At 36.0% G+C, this 15,798-nt stretch overlaps 1 protein-coding gene across 2 annotated transcripts in view; it reads left to right on the top strand.

The window, feature by feature from the left end:
- Positions 1 to 15,798, top strand: part of LOC132124488 (partitioning defective 3 homolog) — a 474,703-nt gene that overhangs the window by 349,951 nt on the left and 108,954 nt on the right. For both annotated transcript variants that reach the window (XM_059535542.1, XM_059535540.1), the window contains one exon: positions 10,079 to 10,207. In XM_059535542.1, coding sequence (XP_059391525.1) covers positions 10,079 to 10,207 — 129 coding nt within the window. The remainder of the gene's footprint in view (positions 1 to 10,078; positions 10,208 to 15,798) is intronic.

Raw genomic sequence — 15,798 nt, 5'->3', positions numbered from 1 at the left:
GATTTCTTCATTGCAGCTCTGTTGTGATTGTGCAGAAACTGGCTCATTGTAATTACCTGCTGCTTAACGACCCTGCTCATCTACTGAAGGAACAAAATATAAAGAGTTATATGGCATTTCCTGCTCAAAGTGTTTGGAAACACAAGTGACCTCTGAGCATTACCAGCAGTTCCAGCCATTGTCTTTTTAATGTCTCCAGCTTAGCCTTTATAACAGAGTAATATCCTGTTCTTAAGAACGTCTGGGTTCAGGTCCGTCTGTCCGTCTATGACCGATACGTCAGACCTCTTGTCTTTTAGACACAATAATGTTGGTCTGCTGGAGCCACATAGTACATTACTGCACTGTAAATCAATACAGCTGAGGTATCATCCACATAAATGCAAAATATAAACCATGTCACTGACAATAGTGAGTGAAAAATTATGTTTCTAATGTGAAGCTGGATAAATAAGCTTCCACTGATACTGGGTAAAAAAAAAAAAGAGAGAGAGAGAGATGTCAAGCTTGAACGGCCCTGCTTTTCTTTTTTTTCTTTTTTTAATTATTCCAATAAAATTCAACATTTAAAATAAAATAATCCATCAGAAATTATTTAAATTCAATTAAAACCATATTAACATTGACTTTTTTTAATTAGTATTCATTTAAATGAAATAATTATTTTAAATAATGAACTAAATCAATGCATTACAATTGACATTTTTAACTTGCTGTTTTTTTAAATGAATAAAATATGTGAAATAAGGTAATCACAATAATTGAATGCATTGTTTTTTACTTGCTTATTTTACTTATTTTAAAATTCTTTAAATAAATGTAAAAAAATCACACAATGTATGACTTTTTTTAACTTGGTGTTTTATATTTAAATAATTTTAAATCACACTAAATAATGCATTCAATTTGTCTTTTTTAACTTTGTTTTTTTTAGATATAAAATAAGTTATTGAAAATAAAATAATCACAATAATTTAATGCATTACATTTATCTTTTTCAACCTGCTGTTTCTTTTTTTTTAACAAAATAAAATTATGGAAGACATGGTCTACAATATCAAATGCATATTTGCACATGAAAGGTCAAAAAGCTTCATCACACAGCACATTGGGTTGGGAATGCGATGCATAAATTGGTTTGCGTTGTGATTGCTGTAAACACAGTGGTCCCGTGTCACGTGTAAACAGGCCATTGTAATGCATTGCTTTGTGGGGTAAAATGTTAGCTTTGACAGCGTAGGTGACAGAGATGAAGGAGTGATTGAGGAGATGGCATTGTTCCGCCACACACGTGGACTGGTGGGTATAATAGCACGGTCCTTGGGGTAAATTCACAATTTGTTGAGCATTAAAGCTTGATTTCCTCCCTTCTTGACAGGTGCAGTTACTCCTGTGTGAGGCCGTGATTGAGTAAAATCTGCTTAAGGTGTGATTGGAGTCGGTTTTTTTTTATGTATGATCCTTCGTCTAACTTTGTGGACCACCCCCCCCCCCCCCCCCCCAAAAAAAAAAAACTCCATTGTGAGACTGTTCCTCGTGGTCCCAGTTACATTATGTTACTAAATAATAGCTACAGTAGATTAAGAGCAGAACTGTGCAGAATGTAGAATAGTGCTGTGTGAAACATATGGTTGCAGTTTGTGCACTGTTTTTATGCTAATAAATCAATGCATTTATTCAGCAAGGAAGCACTTAATTGATCAAAAGTGAGAGTAAAGACATTTGTAATGTTACAGAAGTTTTATTTTTCTAAAAATGCTGTTCTTTTGATCTTTATATTCATCAAAGAATCTTCAAAAGATAATGGTTTCTACAAAACCTTCAAAAGATAATGGTTTCTACAAAAATATTCTACCAATGACTGTTTTCAACATTGATAATAGGCAGAAATATTTTTTGAGCAGCAAAATCTGGAGTAATGATGCTGAAAATGCAGCTTTGATCACAGAAATAAATGACATTTTACAATATATTCACATAGAAAACAGCAGTTTTTACTGTATTTTTGAACAAATAAATGCAGCCTTTTAAAAGAATGCTGTTTTTTTTTAACCAAAGATTACTGCATGTTTTATAAGAAAATACGACTTCAATAATTCTACTTCAGAATTTCACATTTAATTAATTGTGTTGCTTACCATTGCTTTAAAATTAATTGCAAAATTAACTAGCAATTTTTGAGTAAAAAATGTCTGCACAAATTTTATCCAGTCTAATTTTTGATTCACTCATTTTATCGATGCATTGATTACAAACCCTGACGATGCATGTGCATCAATCTTTAAACATAATGTTTTAATTGTGAATCGCCAATTTCGGACAGTAATCTATTTCAAATGTTAAGAATTGAATGAATAGCTATTTCTATAGCTATTCAATGCTTAAAAAAAATAAAATTGAATGAAACTGTTAAAATGACCACAGCATTAACAACTACCTTGAAATAAGAGCGCAAGATTATCTGACATTTAGATGCGTGAAAGTAGCGTTCGTTGCTATTGCAAACAGACATCGGCCGTTTTCTCTCAGAATCATCATTCGCTGATGGAGAGGAAAAGTTAAATACTAAAGCATTTTATTTTATGGAAATGAGATCAAGAAGTTTACTTATAGTTCAAGAAGTTATATTATAATTATAATAATACAAAAAAATATTCTGAATTCACTTCTGAAATGATGGCTACTGTGAATGCACTTGAAGGCAGAATTGATTCGTTAAAATATAATCAAATCAAATTTAATTGAATCATTCTAAATTTGCAAAAATTGTTCTTGAATCGAATCGAAAACCTATAAATCGTGAATCGAATCGAATTGCTGTCTACCCAAAGGTTCACAGCCCTAATAAACATCTAACCCATTGGTAGTTCAGTCATTTAATGACTCAATGGTGTGTAAAAATCAGTTTCTTGAAAATGGAAATTCAAGGAGAGCCCACAGTATACAAACTTTCTGTGTTGAACACCTGCGTACAACCTACTAAATTGGCAAAGCATGCTTACAACAAAGTACAAAAATAGTATGAGTAGTGTGGAAATATGCTATACCTGTGCTCTAGATCATTTGTGTGTAAGAAATGTCAGAAGCTGTAGGGAAGAGAGTAGTAATTATATTGGGTTTGGTTTAAGCAGCAGAAGTGTATGGGAGGTCCTGCTGTGTGTGTGTGTATTCTCTCTCTCTCTCTCTCTCTCTCTCTCACACACACACACACACACACAGGCGTGTGTGTTTGAAGCTGGCAGGTGTTTAGGTGCTCATTACTCACAGCTGTCAGAGGAGCAGAGGGGAGAGATGCTCACTGATGGCCCATTAAACTGTACTGTTGTGCTCTGGATACTGGAGACCACACTTTATGATGAAGTCAAAGGCTGTGTGTGTGAAGCAGAACCTGATTTTACCAAGTGAGACATGTTCCTGGGACAACATCTTTGTTGTCCCTGGAACAACATTGTGATTAGCCAATCAGATTTGAAGAACCAGTTTATAGATTTTGTGAAGTGTATGCTTAAAATCAGTGTTTGGTGCTTGTACATCAGTGTCATTAATCTATCATTTCCTCTGATTTTAGGGATTACTCATGGTTAAGGTTAGGTTTAGGTGTAGGGATATGTTCAAGAATACATTTTTGGAGTAAAATGTTGTTCCAGGGTCAACAAAATATGTTGACCCTGGAACACATCTAACTCAGCAATATCAGGATGTGCGTGTGTGAATGCCATACAAACCTGCTCACCAAAAAAAAAAAAAAAAAAAATTAAATTTTATTATTTATAAAATGGTTAGCAATGTACCATGCTAAGGTGGTATGGCCAGTTGCTATATGTGGACATTAAAACCATGTACATTTATAAAACTGCTAGATTTTTGGTGTATCTTTGAGCGTTGTGTAACTGACACAGAATTGAGTGAGTGAGTGAGTGAGTGAGTGAGTGAGTGAGTGAGTGAGTGAGCGCTAATCTGACCTCGGGGGCCTGAGCAAACAGCTTTAAAACTTCTCCACAAATAGACTGTTCACCTACTGCTGAGTCCAGATTCAGCTGTTATTACGGGTGACATTGACTGTGACCCGCTGAAGGCCTGACTCACTGCCAGCTCTGCCAACACAGTGCCAGCCAAAACCAATAGCACTGATTCATGCTCATTCAGCTGGAGAACAAAAGGACAGAGAACATTGCCTCTGTTTTATTGTGCCGTCTCTGATTCATTTACCACTTAATTATGCATCAACCATTCTGTTTCTGTGTAGTATAGATGAAATACTGCGGAAGCTGTTAGGGATTGTTGAGATAATTAGCTCTGGCCGCACCGATCACTGATGAGCTGTCAAGGCCGGTCCTGTCCAATGTCCATGTGATTGCTCAGATTCGTTGGTGTCAGATAATTAGGGCATTTAAGGGCTCTCAGAATATATAAACACAACCACCAAACTCAACTCCAAAGCTAAGATTGTTTGAATATGATTTACTTGAAGGCTGTGTTATTTTGCAATTTTGTTATATACTATTCTAATATTTATTAATATTTTCAATAAGTCTTTATTTTTATATTTTCAGTTTTGTTTATTTTTCAAGTTTTCGTAATTTTATGTGCTTTCCAATTTTTATTAGTTCTTGTTTTTTGTATTTTTATTTAGTTTTTTTAGTGCTTTAACTTATTTTATTTCAGTTATTTGTCAATGCAACATTTCTAATTTCTTTTAGAAAGTTTTAATTGTTCATCTAGTTGTTCAACTGTTCATCTATAACAACTCTGATGAATGAATGAGATTTAAATTAACAAGAATACAACCCGAATTCCGGAAAAGTTGGGACGTTTTTTAAATTTTAATAAAATGAAAACTAAAGGAATTTCAAATCACATGAGCCAATATTTTATTCACAATAGAACATAGATAACGTAGCAAATGTTTAAACTGAGACATTTTACACTTTTATCCACTTAATTAGCTCATTTAAAATTTAATGCCTGCTACAGGTCTCAAAAAAGTTGGCACGGGGGCAACAAATGGCTAAAAAAGCAAGCAGTTTTGAAAAGATTCAGCTGGGAGAACATCTAGTGATTAATTAAGTTAATTGATATCAGGTCTGTAACATGATTAGCTATAAAAGCTTTGTCTTAGAGAAGCAGAGTCTCTCAGAAGTAAAGATGGGCAGAGGCTCTCCAATCTGTGAAAGACTGCGTAAAAAAATTGTGGAAAACTTTAAAAACAATGTTCCTCAACGTCAAATTGCAAAGGCTTTGCAAATCTCATCATCTACAGTGCATAACATCATCAAAAGATTCAGAGAAACTGGAGAAATCTCTGTGCGTAAGGGACAAGGCCGGAGACCTTTATTGGATGCCCGTGGTCTTCGGGCTCTCAGACGACACTGCATCACTCATCGGCATGATTGTGTCAATGACATTACTAAATGGGCCCAGGAATACTTTCAGAAACCACTGTCGGTAAACACAATCCGCCGTGCCATCAGCAGATGCCAACTAAAGCTCTATCATGCAAAAAGGAAGCCATATGTGAACATGGTCCAGAAGCGCCGTCGTGTCCTGTGGGCCAAGGCTCATTTAAAATGGACTATTTCAAAGTGGAATAGTGTTTTATGGTCAGACGAGTCCAAATTTGACATTCTTGTTGGAAATCACAGACGCCGTGTCCTCCGGGCTAAAGAGGAGGGAGACCTTCCAGCATGTTATCAGCGTTCAGTTCAAAAGCCAGCATCTCTGATGGTATGGGGGTGCATAAGTGCATACGGTATGGGCAGCTTGCATGTTTTGGAAGGCTCTGTGAATGCTGAAAGGTATATAAAGGTTTTAGAGCAACATATGCTTCCCTCCAAACAACGTCTATTTCAGGGAAGGCCTTGTTTATTTCAGCAGGACAATGCAAAACCACATACTGCAGCTATAACAACAGCATGGCTTTGTCGTAGAAGAGTCCGGGTGCTAACCTGGCCTGCCTGCAGTCCAGATCTTTCACCTATAGAGAACATTTGGCGCATCATTAAACGAAAAATACGTCAAAGACGACCACGAACTCTTCAGCAGCTGGAAATCTATATAAGGCAAGAATGGGACCAAATTCCAACAGCAAAACTCCAGCAACTCATAGCCTCAATGCCCAGACGTCTTCAAACTGTTTTGAAAAGAAAAGGAGATGCTACACCATGGTAAACATGCCCCGTCCCAACTATTTTGAGACCTGTAGCAGAAATCAAAATTGAAATGAGCTCATTTTGTGCATAAAATTGTAAACTTTCTCAGTTTAAACATTTGCTATGTTATCTATGTTCTATTGTGAATAAAATATTGGCTCATGTGATTTGAAAGTCTTTTAGTTTTCATTTTATTAAAATTTAAAAAACGTCCCAACTTTTCCGGAATTCGGGTTGTACATACTGCAAAAGTGAAATTGAAGAAATTAGTATAATTTATAATATCCAAGTGCTCTGGGTTCTACAAAAGTACAATGTGAATCTAAAGTGGACTAAACCTTATCAGAATCGAGCAAAAACAGATGGGAGTTCACTTTTAATGGCAATGTGAATGTAAAGAGCACCAGTTATTCAAGGATTACTTCAAAACCCAATAAAAACATTGTTTCCTTCTAAAATTTTAACTGAATTCACAGTTAGAAGTCAGGGAGAAGCAACCAAAAATATTTATATTCTGTCTTGCACTGTAAAAAATGCTGATTCAATTAATTATAACAACTTCAGTTCTTTGAGATATCCAACTTAACTAGACTAAAGTTAACTTAACGCACACTTTATTGAAACAGCACACTATGACTTATTCTAATGTTGAATTTTAATTAGTGATGACATTTTTTTTTTACAGAGTGTACATGTCCATATTTACATTTTTAAATCCAGATTTAAAATCAAATTATTAACTCTTTCCCTGCCAGCATTTTTAAAACAAGTTGCCAGCCACTGCCAGAAATTTTAATGATTTTCACTCATATTTCATGGCCCCTAGAATATTTTGTTTTATGAATATCTGAACATGCAATACATCAAAATAAGGAACAGAGACTTTACTTTTAAATAAATAATAAATAAAAATCAGTGTTATTCTAGCTTCAAGCTTTTTTTTTTAAATCAACACTTGAATGTAGGTACCTTTTTTATAAAAAAAAAAAAAAAAGAGCAAAATGCTGAGAAAATCGCGTTTTTTATCAAAGACTGCATCTGGATCATATTCAGTAGGATGATCAAAGCAAAGATGATCACTTCCATCAACATCCCCAAATGTTGCACAGTCTTTTGCCACTTCCTGCATCAACATTTAACTCTGTAACATTAGGCAGTTTAAGTTTTTTTATTTTTATGCAGTTTATTTTTTAAGATCGCATTGTTTTTCATATGCATACATATGAGATGAGATTTCTGCATCTTCTTTGCATGCATTTTTGATCGGCACATTCTAGATTAATTGAGGAGATGCGTTATAGCACCCACAAACGTATAACAGCGAGAATGCAGAAACCCAGAAAATTCTGTGTTGGGCGGAGAAAGAGTTAACTTAGTATATCCAAATTGCCTCTCCCCTGGCCACTGCTCATCAAGCCATTTCTTGGGGTCTTTGAGAGGTTATTTTCAAGATGATTGATGGTGAAAGCAAACTCTCAATGTGAGGTCTAGGGAATGTGCCAGAGTCTATTAGTTTCCATGTTTAGCAAAATGGGAGACTCTGTCCCTTCCCACAGGTCACAGAAGTACATCAAATACAACCCAGTCTTGTTGTTCGTTACAGAGTCTGTGTAGTTTCCGTCTCCATTTGTTAATGACAATTACACTTAAAGCCTCAGGCATTGTAGAGATGAATAAACTACCGTACTGGTTCCCCAGAGACGCTTTTGGTCCATTTCATCTGCAAACTGACGTTGACTCCCGCAGGAGTTTTACTGTAAGGGTTAAAAAATTTGCATTCAGCCCACAAGAAACCCACAATGCTTTGAAAGAGTCGCTTTTGATCGCATTTGTTTGCGTACATTGAAATAGATTAATTTCCAAAATCCTCACCTCCCTCTCTTCATATCTCTTCACGTGTCATTTTAAGAGAGGGACGGTCTGCGGAGAGAGATATGCTGAAAAGGAAGATTATAAAAGGAGAGTTAATGAAAAAGTCCTTGAGATGTACGGCGGGCTGTCAGCGAGAGCAGTGATAGATCGAGCCTTGCTGTTATTAGCATGCGTGCGGCGGACTTTTACGCCTAGACCCGGGCTATTTGTTGATTAATTAATCAGGTAATGTACATTATCCAAGGAACAAACGTGGAATGTTTGGCCTTTCGATGCTTATGTAACCAAAAGAGAACATCTCCCAAAATCCCCTGTGACGGAGCAGACCGTGAAAAAGTAGAACAAAAAACATTTGGGGAAAAGCGTTTTCCATTTCATGAATATATTCAGTCTGGTGGCCCTACTTCAGCCAGTCTGAGGTCATTCTGTTGAGTTTAGGGGGAAAGTTTGTGTTCTCTTGGTCTCCGAGAACTTGGCAAGAGAGTTAAGAAAATAAGCACAGGGTTTCAGGGGGGGGGGGGGGGGGGGGTTTGGAAATTGTGGGCATGTGACATCACACATCCATTCGCTGACTATTGAAGAGAGTTTCTGTTTGGTAATCAAACGGTTTTCATAATCAATGCACATTTGTTTCTGAATGGAGGTGTCACGAGAAAGCAACTTGGTCAATAAAAATGATTTCCTTCATCGAATGGAAATGTACTTTATTGGAGGCACTAATTCATATTGTCGCCCCACGGATTTGCACACTCTGTTATTGTTTTATTTGTACAAAATTTGATTATCACCCCCAGTAATTCTGTACAGACATAAAACTATCCTAGAACTATTGGAAACGCATGTTAGGAGTCTTGCTTTAACTGGATATTGACCACAGTCTGTATTTTGCCACATCTTCCCTCGAGCCAAAGCTACTAGTGTGCACATGTCTGCAGGAAATGACATCACTACAAAGCACAGTATTTTGAGAAATGCCTTGGAGACTTGTTGATAATGACACGGTGTTGTTCCACTGACTGAGAAGCCAATCTGTACCGCATCCTGTCCAAAGAATGGACAGTGTAACGATTTAAGATTTCAATCAGGAAGGGACAATGGTTGAGGAAGTTGGTTGGGGAATGTCTTTGGGGACTGATAACACACGCACAAACACAAAAATATATACAAAACATACAACTCACTTCCTGTTAATTCCTTAACAAAGTTGCTGCCATTCAGGGGTAAGAGTTGATGTTGTCATTCTCTTTAAAGCAATATTGTGAAGTTAAGCATTTGTGGCATAAGAATAAAGTCACATTTACCTTTGTACAGGCAAATTCCTTGAGTAAAGTGTTTTATTTTTTCAATAGGAATCTGCACAATTGCAAATTTCACGTGATGGGTGTGTTCCTCATGCTGACTGTGCATCATATTCATGTTTGCAGATTTGAGCCCAAATGAGCCCAAGCAAATGAGCCCAATAAGTGGAGTTTAACCAAGGATCTTCTTTTGCTATATATATATATATATATATGTATTATATGTGTTGTTGTTTTTTTGTTTGTTTTTTTTTACACTCACACTGACATTGTTTACTGATTGACAACCGCATTTACTTACAGGTGTGAGTCTCGAAATGTCCTTTTTTTATTTTATTTTTTATGGTGAAATAAGTTGGAATTGATTCCATCAAGCGGTACTGTTGCTCAGGTTCCAGTTTTATAATTGTAGCTTTATTATTATTTATTTCAGTGCATTTAGAAACATGCATAAAGTAGTATAATTTAAGATACCTGCTACTTTATTATTATTATTATTATTATTATTATTATTATTATTATTATATATTAAGTGATAGTTTTTAAATTGCGGTCTATTTTGTGGAAATGTGAAGGGATATGTTGTCATTCTTGGCCGTTCCTCTCTTCGATTTGTCAAGTATTCTGACAGTTTAATTTCATTCAGGTATTCCAGTGCTCTTATTGAAAAGAGAAAGAATGAAAGAACAGTTTGCGTTAAACTCAAACAATCTAGAAGTCCATCTGAATTTATCCCACACTCTGTCTCTGCTGCCGCAGGTTCGGCAAAAACCGCAAAGATGAGAGGCACGGGGACAGGATGGAGCGGAGAGGATCCAGCAAGAGCAAGATGGAGGAAACTCAGGCCACCGAGGAGGAGATGCAGAGAATGAAGCTGGAGAAGGAGAGGTGAGCGGCTGCATCCCAATCCCCGTAAAAAGCCTCTCAAATAGCCACAGCTGCCTGGGAAATTAGCAAACTGTCTAATTAAGTAAATGGGGTCCGGGGAGGTAAAAGTTCTGGGAAACCTCTTAGATGTCATCAGTGTAAACGGTTGAGAGCTTTTATAACAGTACATTAAATTGATCACGTATGGATTGTTTGTTTCTTTTGTGCTGCTGAACGGAAGGAACAAACCTGATAATGGAGGTTCTTTGGGGCCGCGGACTAAATGGAGGCCCTTGAATGAAAGGGATGGTGTTTTTTTTTTACAGTAATTCTGGCTTCCTGTCTCTCTAATTATTAGTGATGTTGTTTCTAGGCAGATGTTCTTTTCCCTCTCACAAAGAGGGGTGAAAACAGATCAGTGATTTTAAATGGAAATATGGGTTTATATATAATATTTAATAAATATGTAAAGTAGCACAACTGTTTTCAACATTGATAATAATCATAAATGTTTCTCCAGCAGTAAATCATCATATTAGAATGATTTCTGAAGATCGTGTGACACTGAAGACTGGAGGAATGATGCTGAAAATACAGCTGTGCATCACAGCAGTCAACTACATTTTCTAATATATTCATATAGAAAACAGCTATTTTAAATTTACTCCGTTTTTGATTAAGTAAACCAAGTCTTGATGAGCGTAAAATATTTTAAACAAATAAATAAACAACTTTTGACCAGTAGTGTTTATTCATATCTGCAGACAAAAGCTCACACAGGAAATAAAGCATACATTGAATACAAGAATATACTTAATATTTTATTGGTTCTCCTTGTTTTTGATTACAGCAGTCATTCTCCAGGGCAGTACTGTTTAATTATTTATTTATCACAATTTGTTATGTTTCTTTGCATTAGTACTAAATTAAAAATTGAGCATGTACATTGGTTTTACACTCCAAGCTTATCCTTATAAACTCCTTAATAAAAAGGCAAAAAATTATTTTCTTAGGTTGGACATCACTTTAGGCCAATAATATATATATATATATATATATATATATATATATATAATAAAAAAAGAGCCCTTAAAATGTGTTTGGACCTGACTTCACATTAAACATCCATAAAACAAATTAATTTTGTTGTCAAGCCTCTGGTGATGATGCTGCATAATTGAAATGTAACAATAGGCACAGTCCCGTCTTCAGAGGAGGTGTCGGTCAGGGCCTGCGATGAGAATAAGCCTGCTTCCACTCAAAGCAACATCTGAACCTCATTTCTAAGCGCTTGTCTTGTCTCTGACACTCTTCACTATGGGCTGGGAACCAGGCTTTGGCTGCAGGCCCAACACATTGCCAGCTCTGCCCCAAAGACAGCATGCTTTCCAGAGCCACGCTCTTGTACGTCTACCACCTCGGGCCCTGAGAGGCAGGAAAACCAGCAGGAACATCAGGCGATAAGTGTTGGCCGGCTGTATGGCATTCGCTAGCCCCTGCACCTGTTTTGTCTGTATTTGTTTTGTAGTTTGTTTTTTATATTTTCCACGTTGCCCTTTTCAGTATTGTTATGTTATGCTCTGGTCTTTTTTTCCCTGTTATCTTTCTTTTTTCCTTTTCTCACCACTGCGGTTTTCCTTGAGTTGATAGCAAGGATTCCTTGAGGGAAACCGGTCTGTTATAATAATAATCTTCCCGGCCGCCACGTGGTGATGCGAAAATCAAAGACTGACAGCTAGGAAAATCTATTACGGCCTTATTTTAAGAGGTGTTATTTCACGCCGTGCTACAGGTTAGACAGTCATGTGTGTGTGTGTGTGTGTGTGTGAGTACATGCACGAGCAGAGGCTTTGATTGTTTTACAAGGCACAGGGACAAGGCCATTTCTATACACTTATGAAATTATAGATCAGGTGATAGGTGCCGCTGATGGCTATTGGAGGTGATGTATCCAGCAGAGGTGAAACAAGCCGCGGGGCTCCGGGAAGAAGAGGACGCGAGATGGGCCGCAGCCAAAGCCAGCCTTCCCCTGACACAACCAATCGTTAATTCGACTTGACATTTTGACAGGGGCTTTTAGTGATCCAGAAGCAGAAGGCAGCACAAAGGTTGGCTAGATTAATTTTCACAACGTGCCACCATTAGCCTATCTATTTCTGGCAGGGAGGGCACAGCCCGCTTTTTAGCACACCTGACCCTCAAGGATGTTTATGAAATTCATCTATGACTCAGAAGCACTGGCATTAGTTCTGGCATATGTGCTGGATGACTTATTCTCACAGAATGCTTTTCTGCTGTTAGATTTAGTCTGACCGGCATGATATTAAAGCAATAGTTTGACCAAATATTGAAATCATTTCTTCATCATCAAGAAAACTTTTTGTATGCGGAGGACAACGTAGATTTATTCACTTTTTTGTAAAAAATCATATTGATCACTATAAAAAAGTATATATGTCTTATAAAAAGCTCAGGAAAAGTCCAAAAATCTCCATAAAAGTAGCTGGCATGATGTAACCCTTGTGCTGTGTTTAGTGTTTCCAGTCAAAAATGACAGAAAGTGCCTGTAAATGTCTCATTATGCTATAATATCACCAAATCTTGGGTTCATTGTTAACTTGTTTGCTTTCTGTTAGCACAGGTTTTGTATATCTTTTTTGGAACTGATTTATCATGGGCCTTATTGATCTGATATTATGCAACTCAGTTTTTAAGTGAAAAAATTATTTGTGTGGATAATCTTGACCATCTTCCCTCAAAAGCTGAGGTGCATAGGCTCAGATCAATAAGTACTACGATCAATGCAAAATTTATGACTGTTAGCACTATAAGAGAAAAAAAAAATCCCCAAAAAGTACAGAAATTATTTTTGGGGAAGCTGCTATACCCTGTGCGATCAAAATTAGTACGTTTAGTCCAGTTACGAACAGCATCTTTTGGGGGAAACATGAGGGTTTGGTGTTATATTTTCAAGTTTGTTGAATATCTCCTCTGCTCTTAAATCTTTGCACCTCCAACTGTTCAAACTTTGCACTTTTTATTTGATTACAAGCCGTGTAAGAATGTCTTTATGTGTCTTAACCCTTTGGGGTCGGCAAACGCACCAAGGCGTTTTGTTAAACTTAAATTACTCTGTAATTTTTTATCGTACAGCAATATAAGAGCAATAAGAGCATAAGAGCAATACATAGTATTGAATATTCACATATTTCATCCTTAATTTGTATTTTTAGGAGCCCCATTTACAAGCTCATTGGAATAAACTGTGCCTGTGGCAAAATGTTCCGAAAAAATATATTATTTAGTAGAGCCTGACCGATATATCGTTTTGCCGATATTATCGGCCGATATGAGCCTGTCGCCGATATATTGGTATCAGCGAATATGCCGCCGATATAACCTTTTATTTTTTTTATTTTTTACATAACATTTATGGCAGATAAAGTCTTATTCGACCACAAGTGCTCTGCAGAATGGACTTCACATGTAATTCTGACATAATTCCAGTTACAAGGGAATGTACATGTTACATTCAAAGGGCATTAAAGTGCGCGAGACGTGAATTTATATTCTATTTATTACAGAGGCATTTTATGTCACACTGTGTGTGAAGACAAACAAGTGTGAATCCGTGAATGAATGTTCCGAAATGAAATAAACTTAAATGGAATAAAGTTTAAAAGGAAATGAATTAAAGATGAATAAACTTAAATTTTACTGTTCAGTGCACCGATGTTAGATTATAATTTTGGATAATAACGTTTATTGTTAAATGCCCTGCCTCCATTATATATCTCTGTCACGTTATTATACGTAAGTGTTTGATCACCACATTTGAGTGATCATTGCAAATAATTTTTTTATTTATTTATTTATTTATTATATATTCTGTTTATTTATATACTGTATTCTATCTATAGTACCGGTCAAATATTTGGACACACGAATGGGAAAGTGTCCAAACTTTTGACTGGTACTGTACTATAATATACTAGTGGTTAAATGGATTGTAGATGGTTGTGATCTGTACAGATCCAAGCCCAATGGTTCGGCACGCATGTGATGTGCGGATTAATTGCTAAATTTAACCATAACAGAGTATAAGTTTATAATTTGTTCATTTTTACACAAGCAAGTGAATTGTAAACAATTCCAGAGAGAAAAGGCAAAAGGCAACTTCTTTACTCTCACACAGTTCTCTAGGCGCACAGCCTCACACACATTTCAGACGCCGCGCGAACACCGAACTGAATCCTCTTCTGAATCCTCTGAACAAACACATACACACAAAATTATGATAAAATACCCATCTCGACAATCATTTAGGTAAACGCAGTCAGTTATGTCTCAAGTGAATGAAAACAGCTGAGAAAGAAATGGGATGTGATGTGTATCATTATATCAGATCCGTGCATCAGGTCTTAAAGGGACAGCAGCCTATAAATACTGCTGCTGTCATTAATGATCATCAAACAACAAAACAGCTGTGATATTTTTTATTTTATTTATTTTATACAGTAAACACTATGCAGTGTTATTTTCATTAATTATTACATTCTGTATTTGAATACTACCAGCCTTATATTATTTATAACATATTTTGTTGTATTTATCTATGCTTGTAATTTGTGTATTTGTTCTCTTCTCGTGTCTCTTTAATCGTTTAAACTTTCTTAGTTAATCTAGTAGTATTTGCTGTGGTATCAAAGATGTACTTCACTTTACGTAATAAATGGAAAGCTAAGTTAAATTGAAATATTTTTATTTTCCTGCTGATCCGAAAAATGATCTGATCCATAGGTCAAAAACTGTAATGTGATTTGAACCATGAGATTTATGATACTTGGACAAGTATTATATACATAAAGAATATCGGCAGATATATCGATATATAGGATATTGTTATCAAAAGCATATGTGAGATAAAGACATTTTTGTGCAATCAACCATGCCATCTTATTTGGCATCTACACGTTTTTTATGCTTTTATTATTGTGACTCGTTTTTCATGGGAGTTATGTCCGAGTGCTCCATAATGCGAGTACTGTCCTGTACCAGGTGCGCTACTGAGCAAGTTTACTATTTCAAAAATGCCATATGTATTGAGGTCGTTATGTAATGCAAACAAAAAATGTACAGTATTATGAATTGTTTACAAATCATGCATTGTGATAAAACTGCTTTGAGCTCCTAACATAGTACTGTGTAAGGAGCCATGTAAAAATACGTCTTTATTAGTCAGTAATCTGAGTTACTGGTGTTTTACTGCCACAAGTAGTTATTTCACTTGCAAACGTGAACTCTGTGTACAGTATTGATATGTTTTTGGAGTTTTGCAAAAATGTAGGTTTAGTAGAGGCATGTTTTTCCAGTGAGCATACAGCATATGTTGCCTATTTATGCAACAAAGAAATCATATTTGGAATAATTTCCTTTTTTCTTTTTTTACAGTGTAGTTGTTTAAAGCTACTTGTGTACAGTGAATACATACACTAGGCCCCAAAAAAAATTTGAGACACGAACAATGCATGAGTGCCATTGCACTAGATAACAAAATATCAAACTACTTTTAATGACAAATAGCACAAGGACATTTTTTCAAGGACAAAATT

Source organism: Carassius carassius, chromosome 42 (assembly GCF_963082965.1).
Source record: "Carassius carassius chromosome 42, fCarCar2.1, whole genome shotgun sequence".
NCBI lineage: Eukaryota > Metazoa > Chordata > Actinopteri > Cypriniformes > Cyprinidae > Carassius > Carassius carassius.
The sequence above is the reverse complement of the archived record's forward strand: the minus strand, read 5'-3'. Positions and strand labels throughout refer to the sequence as shown.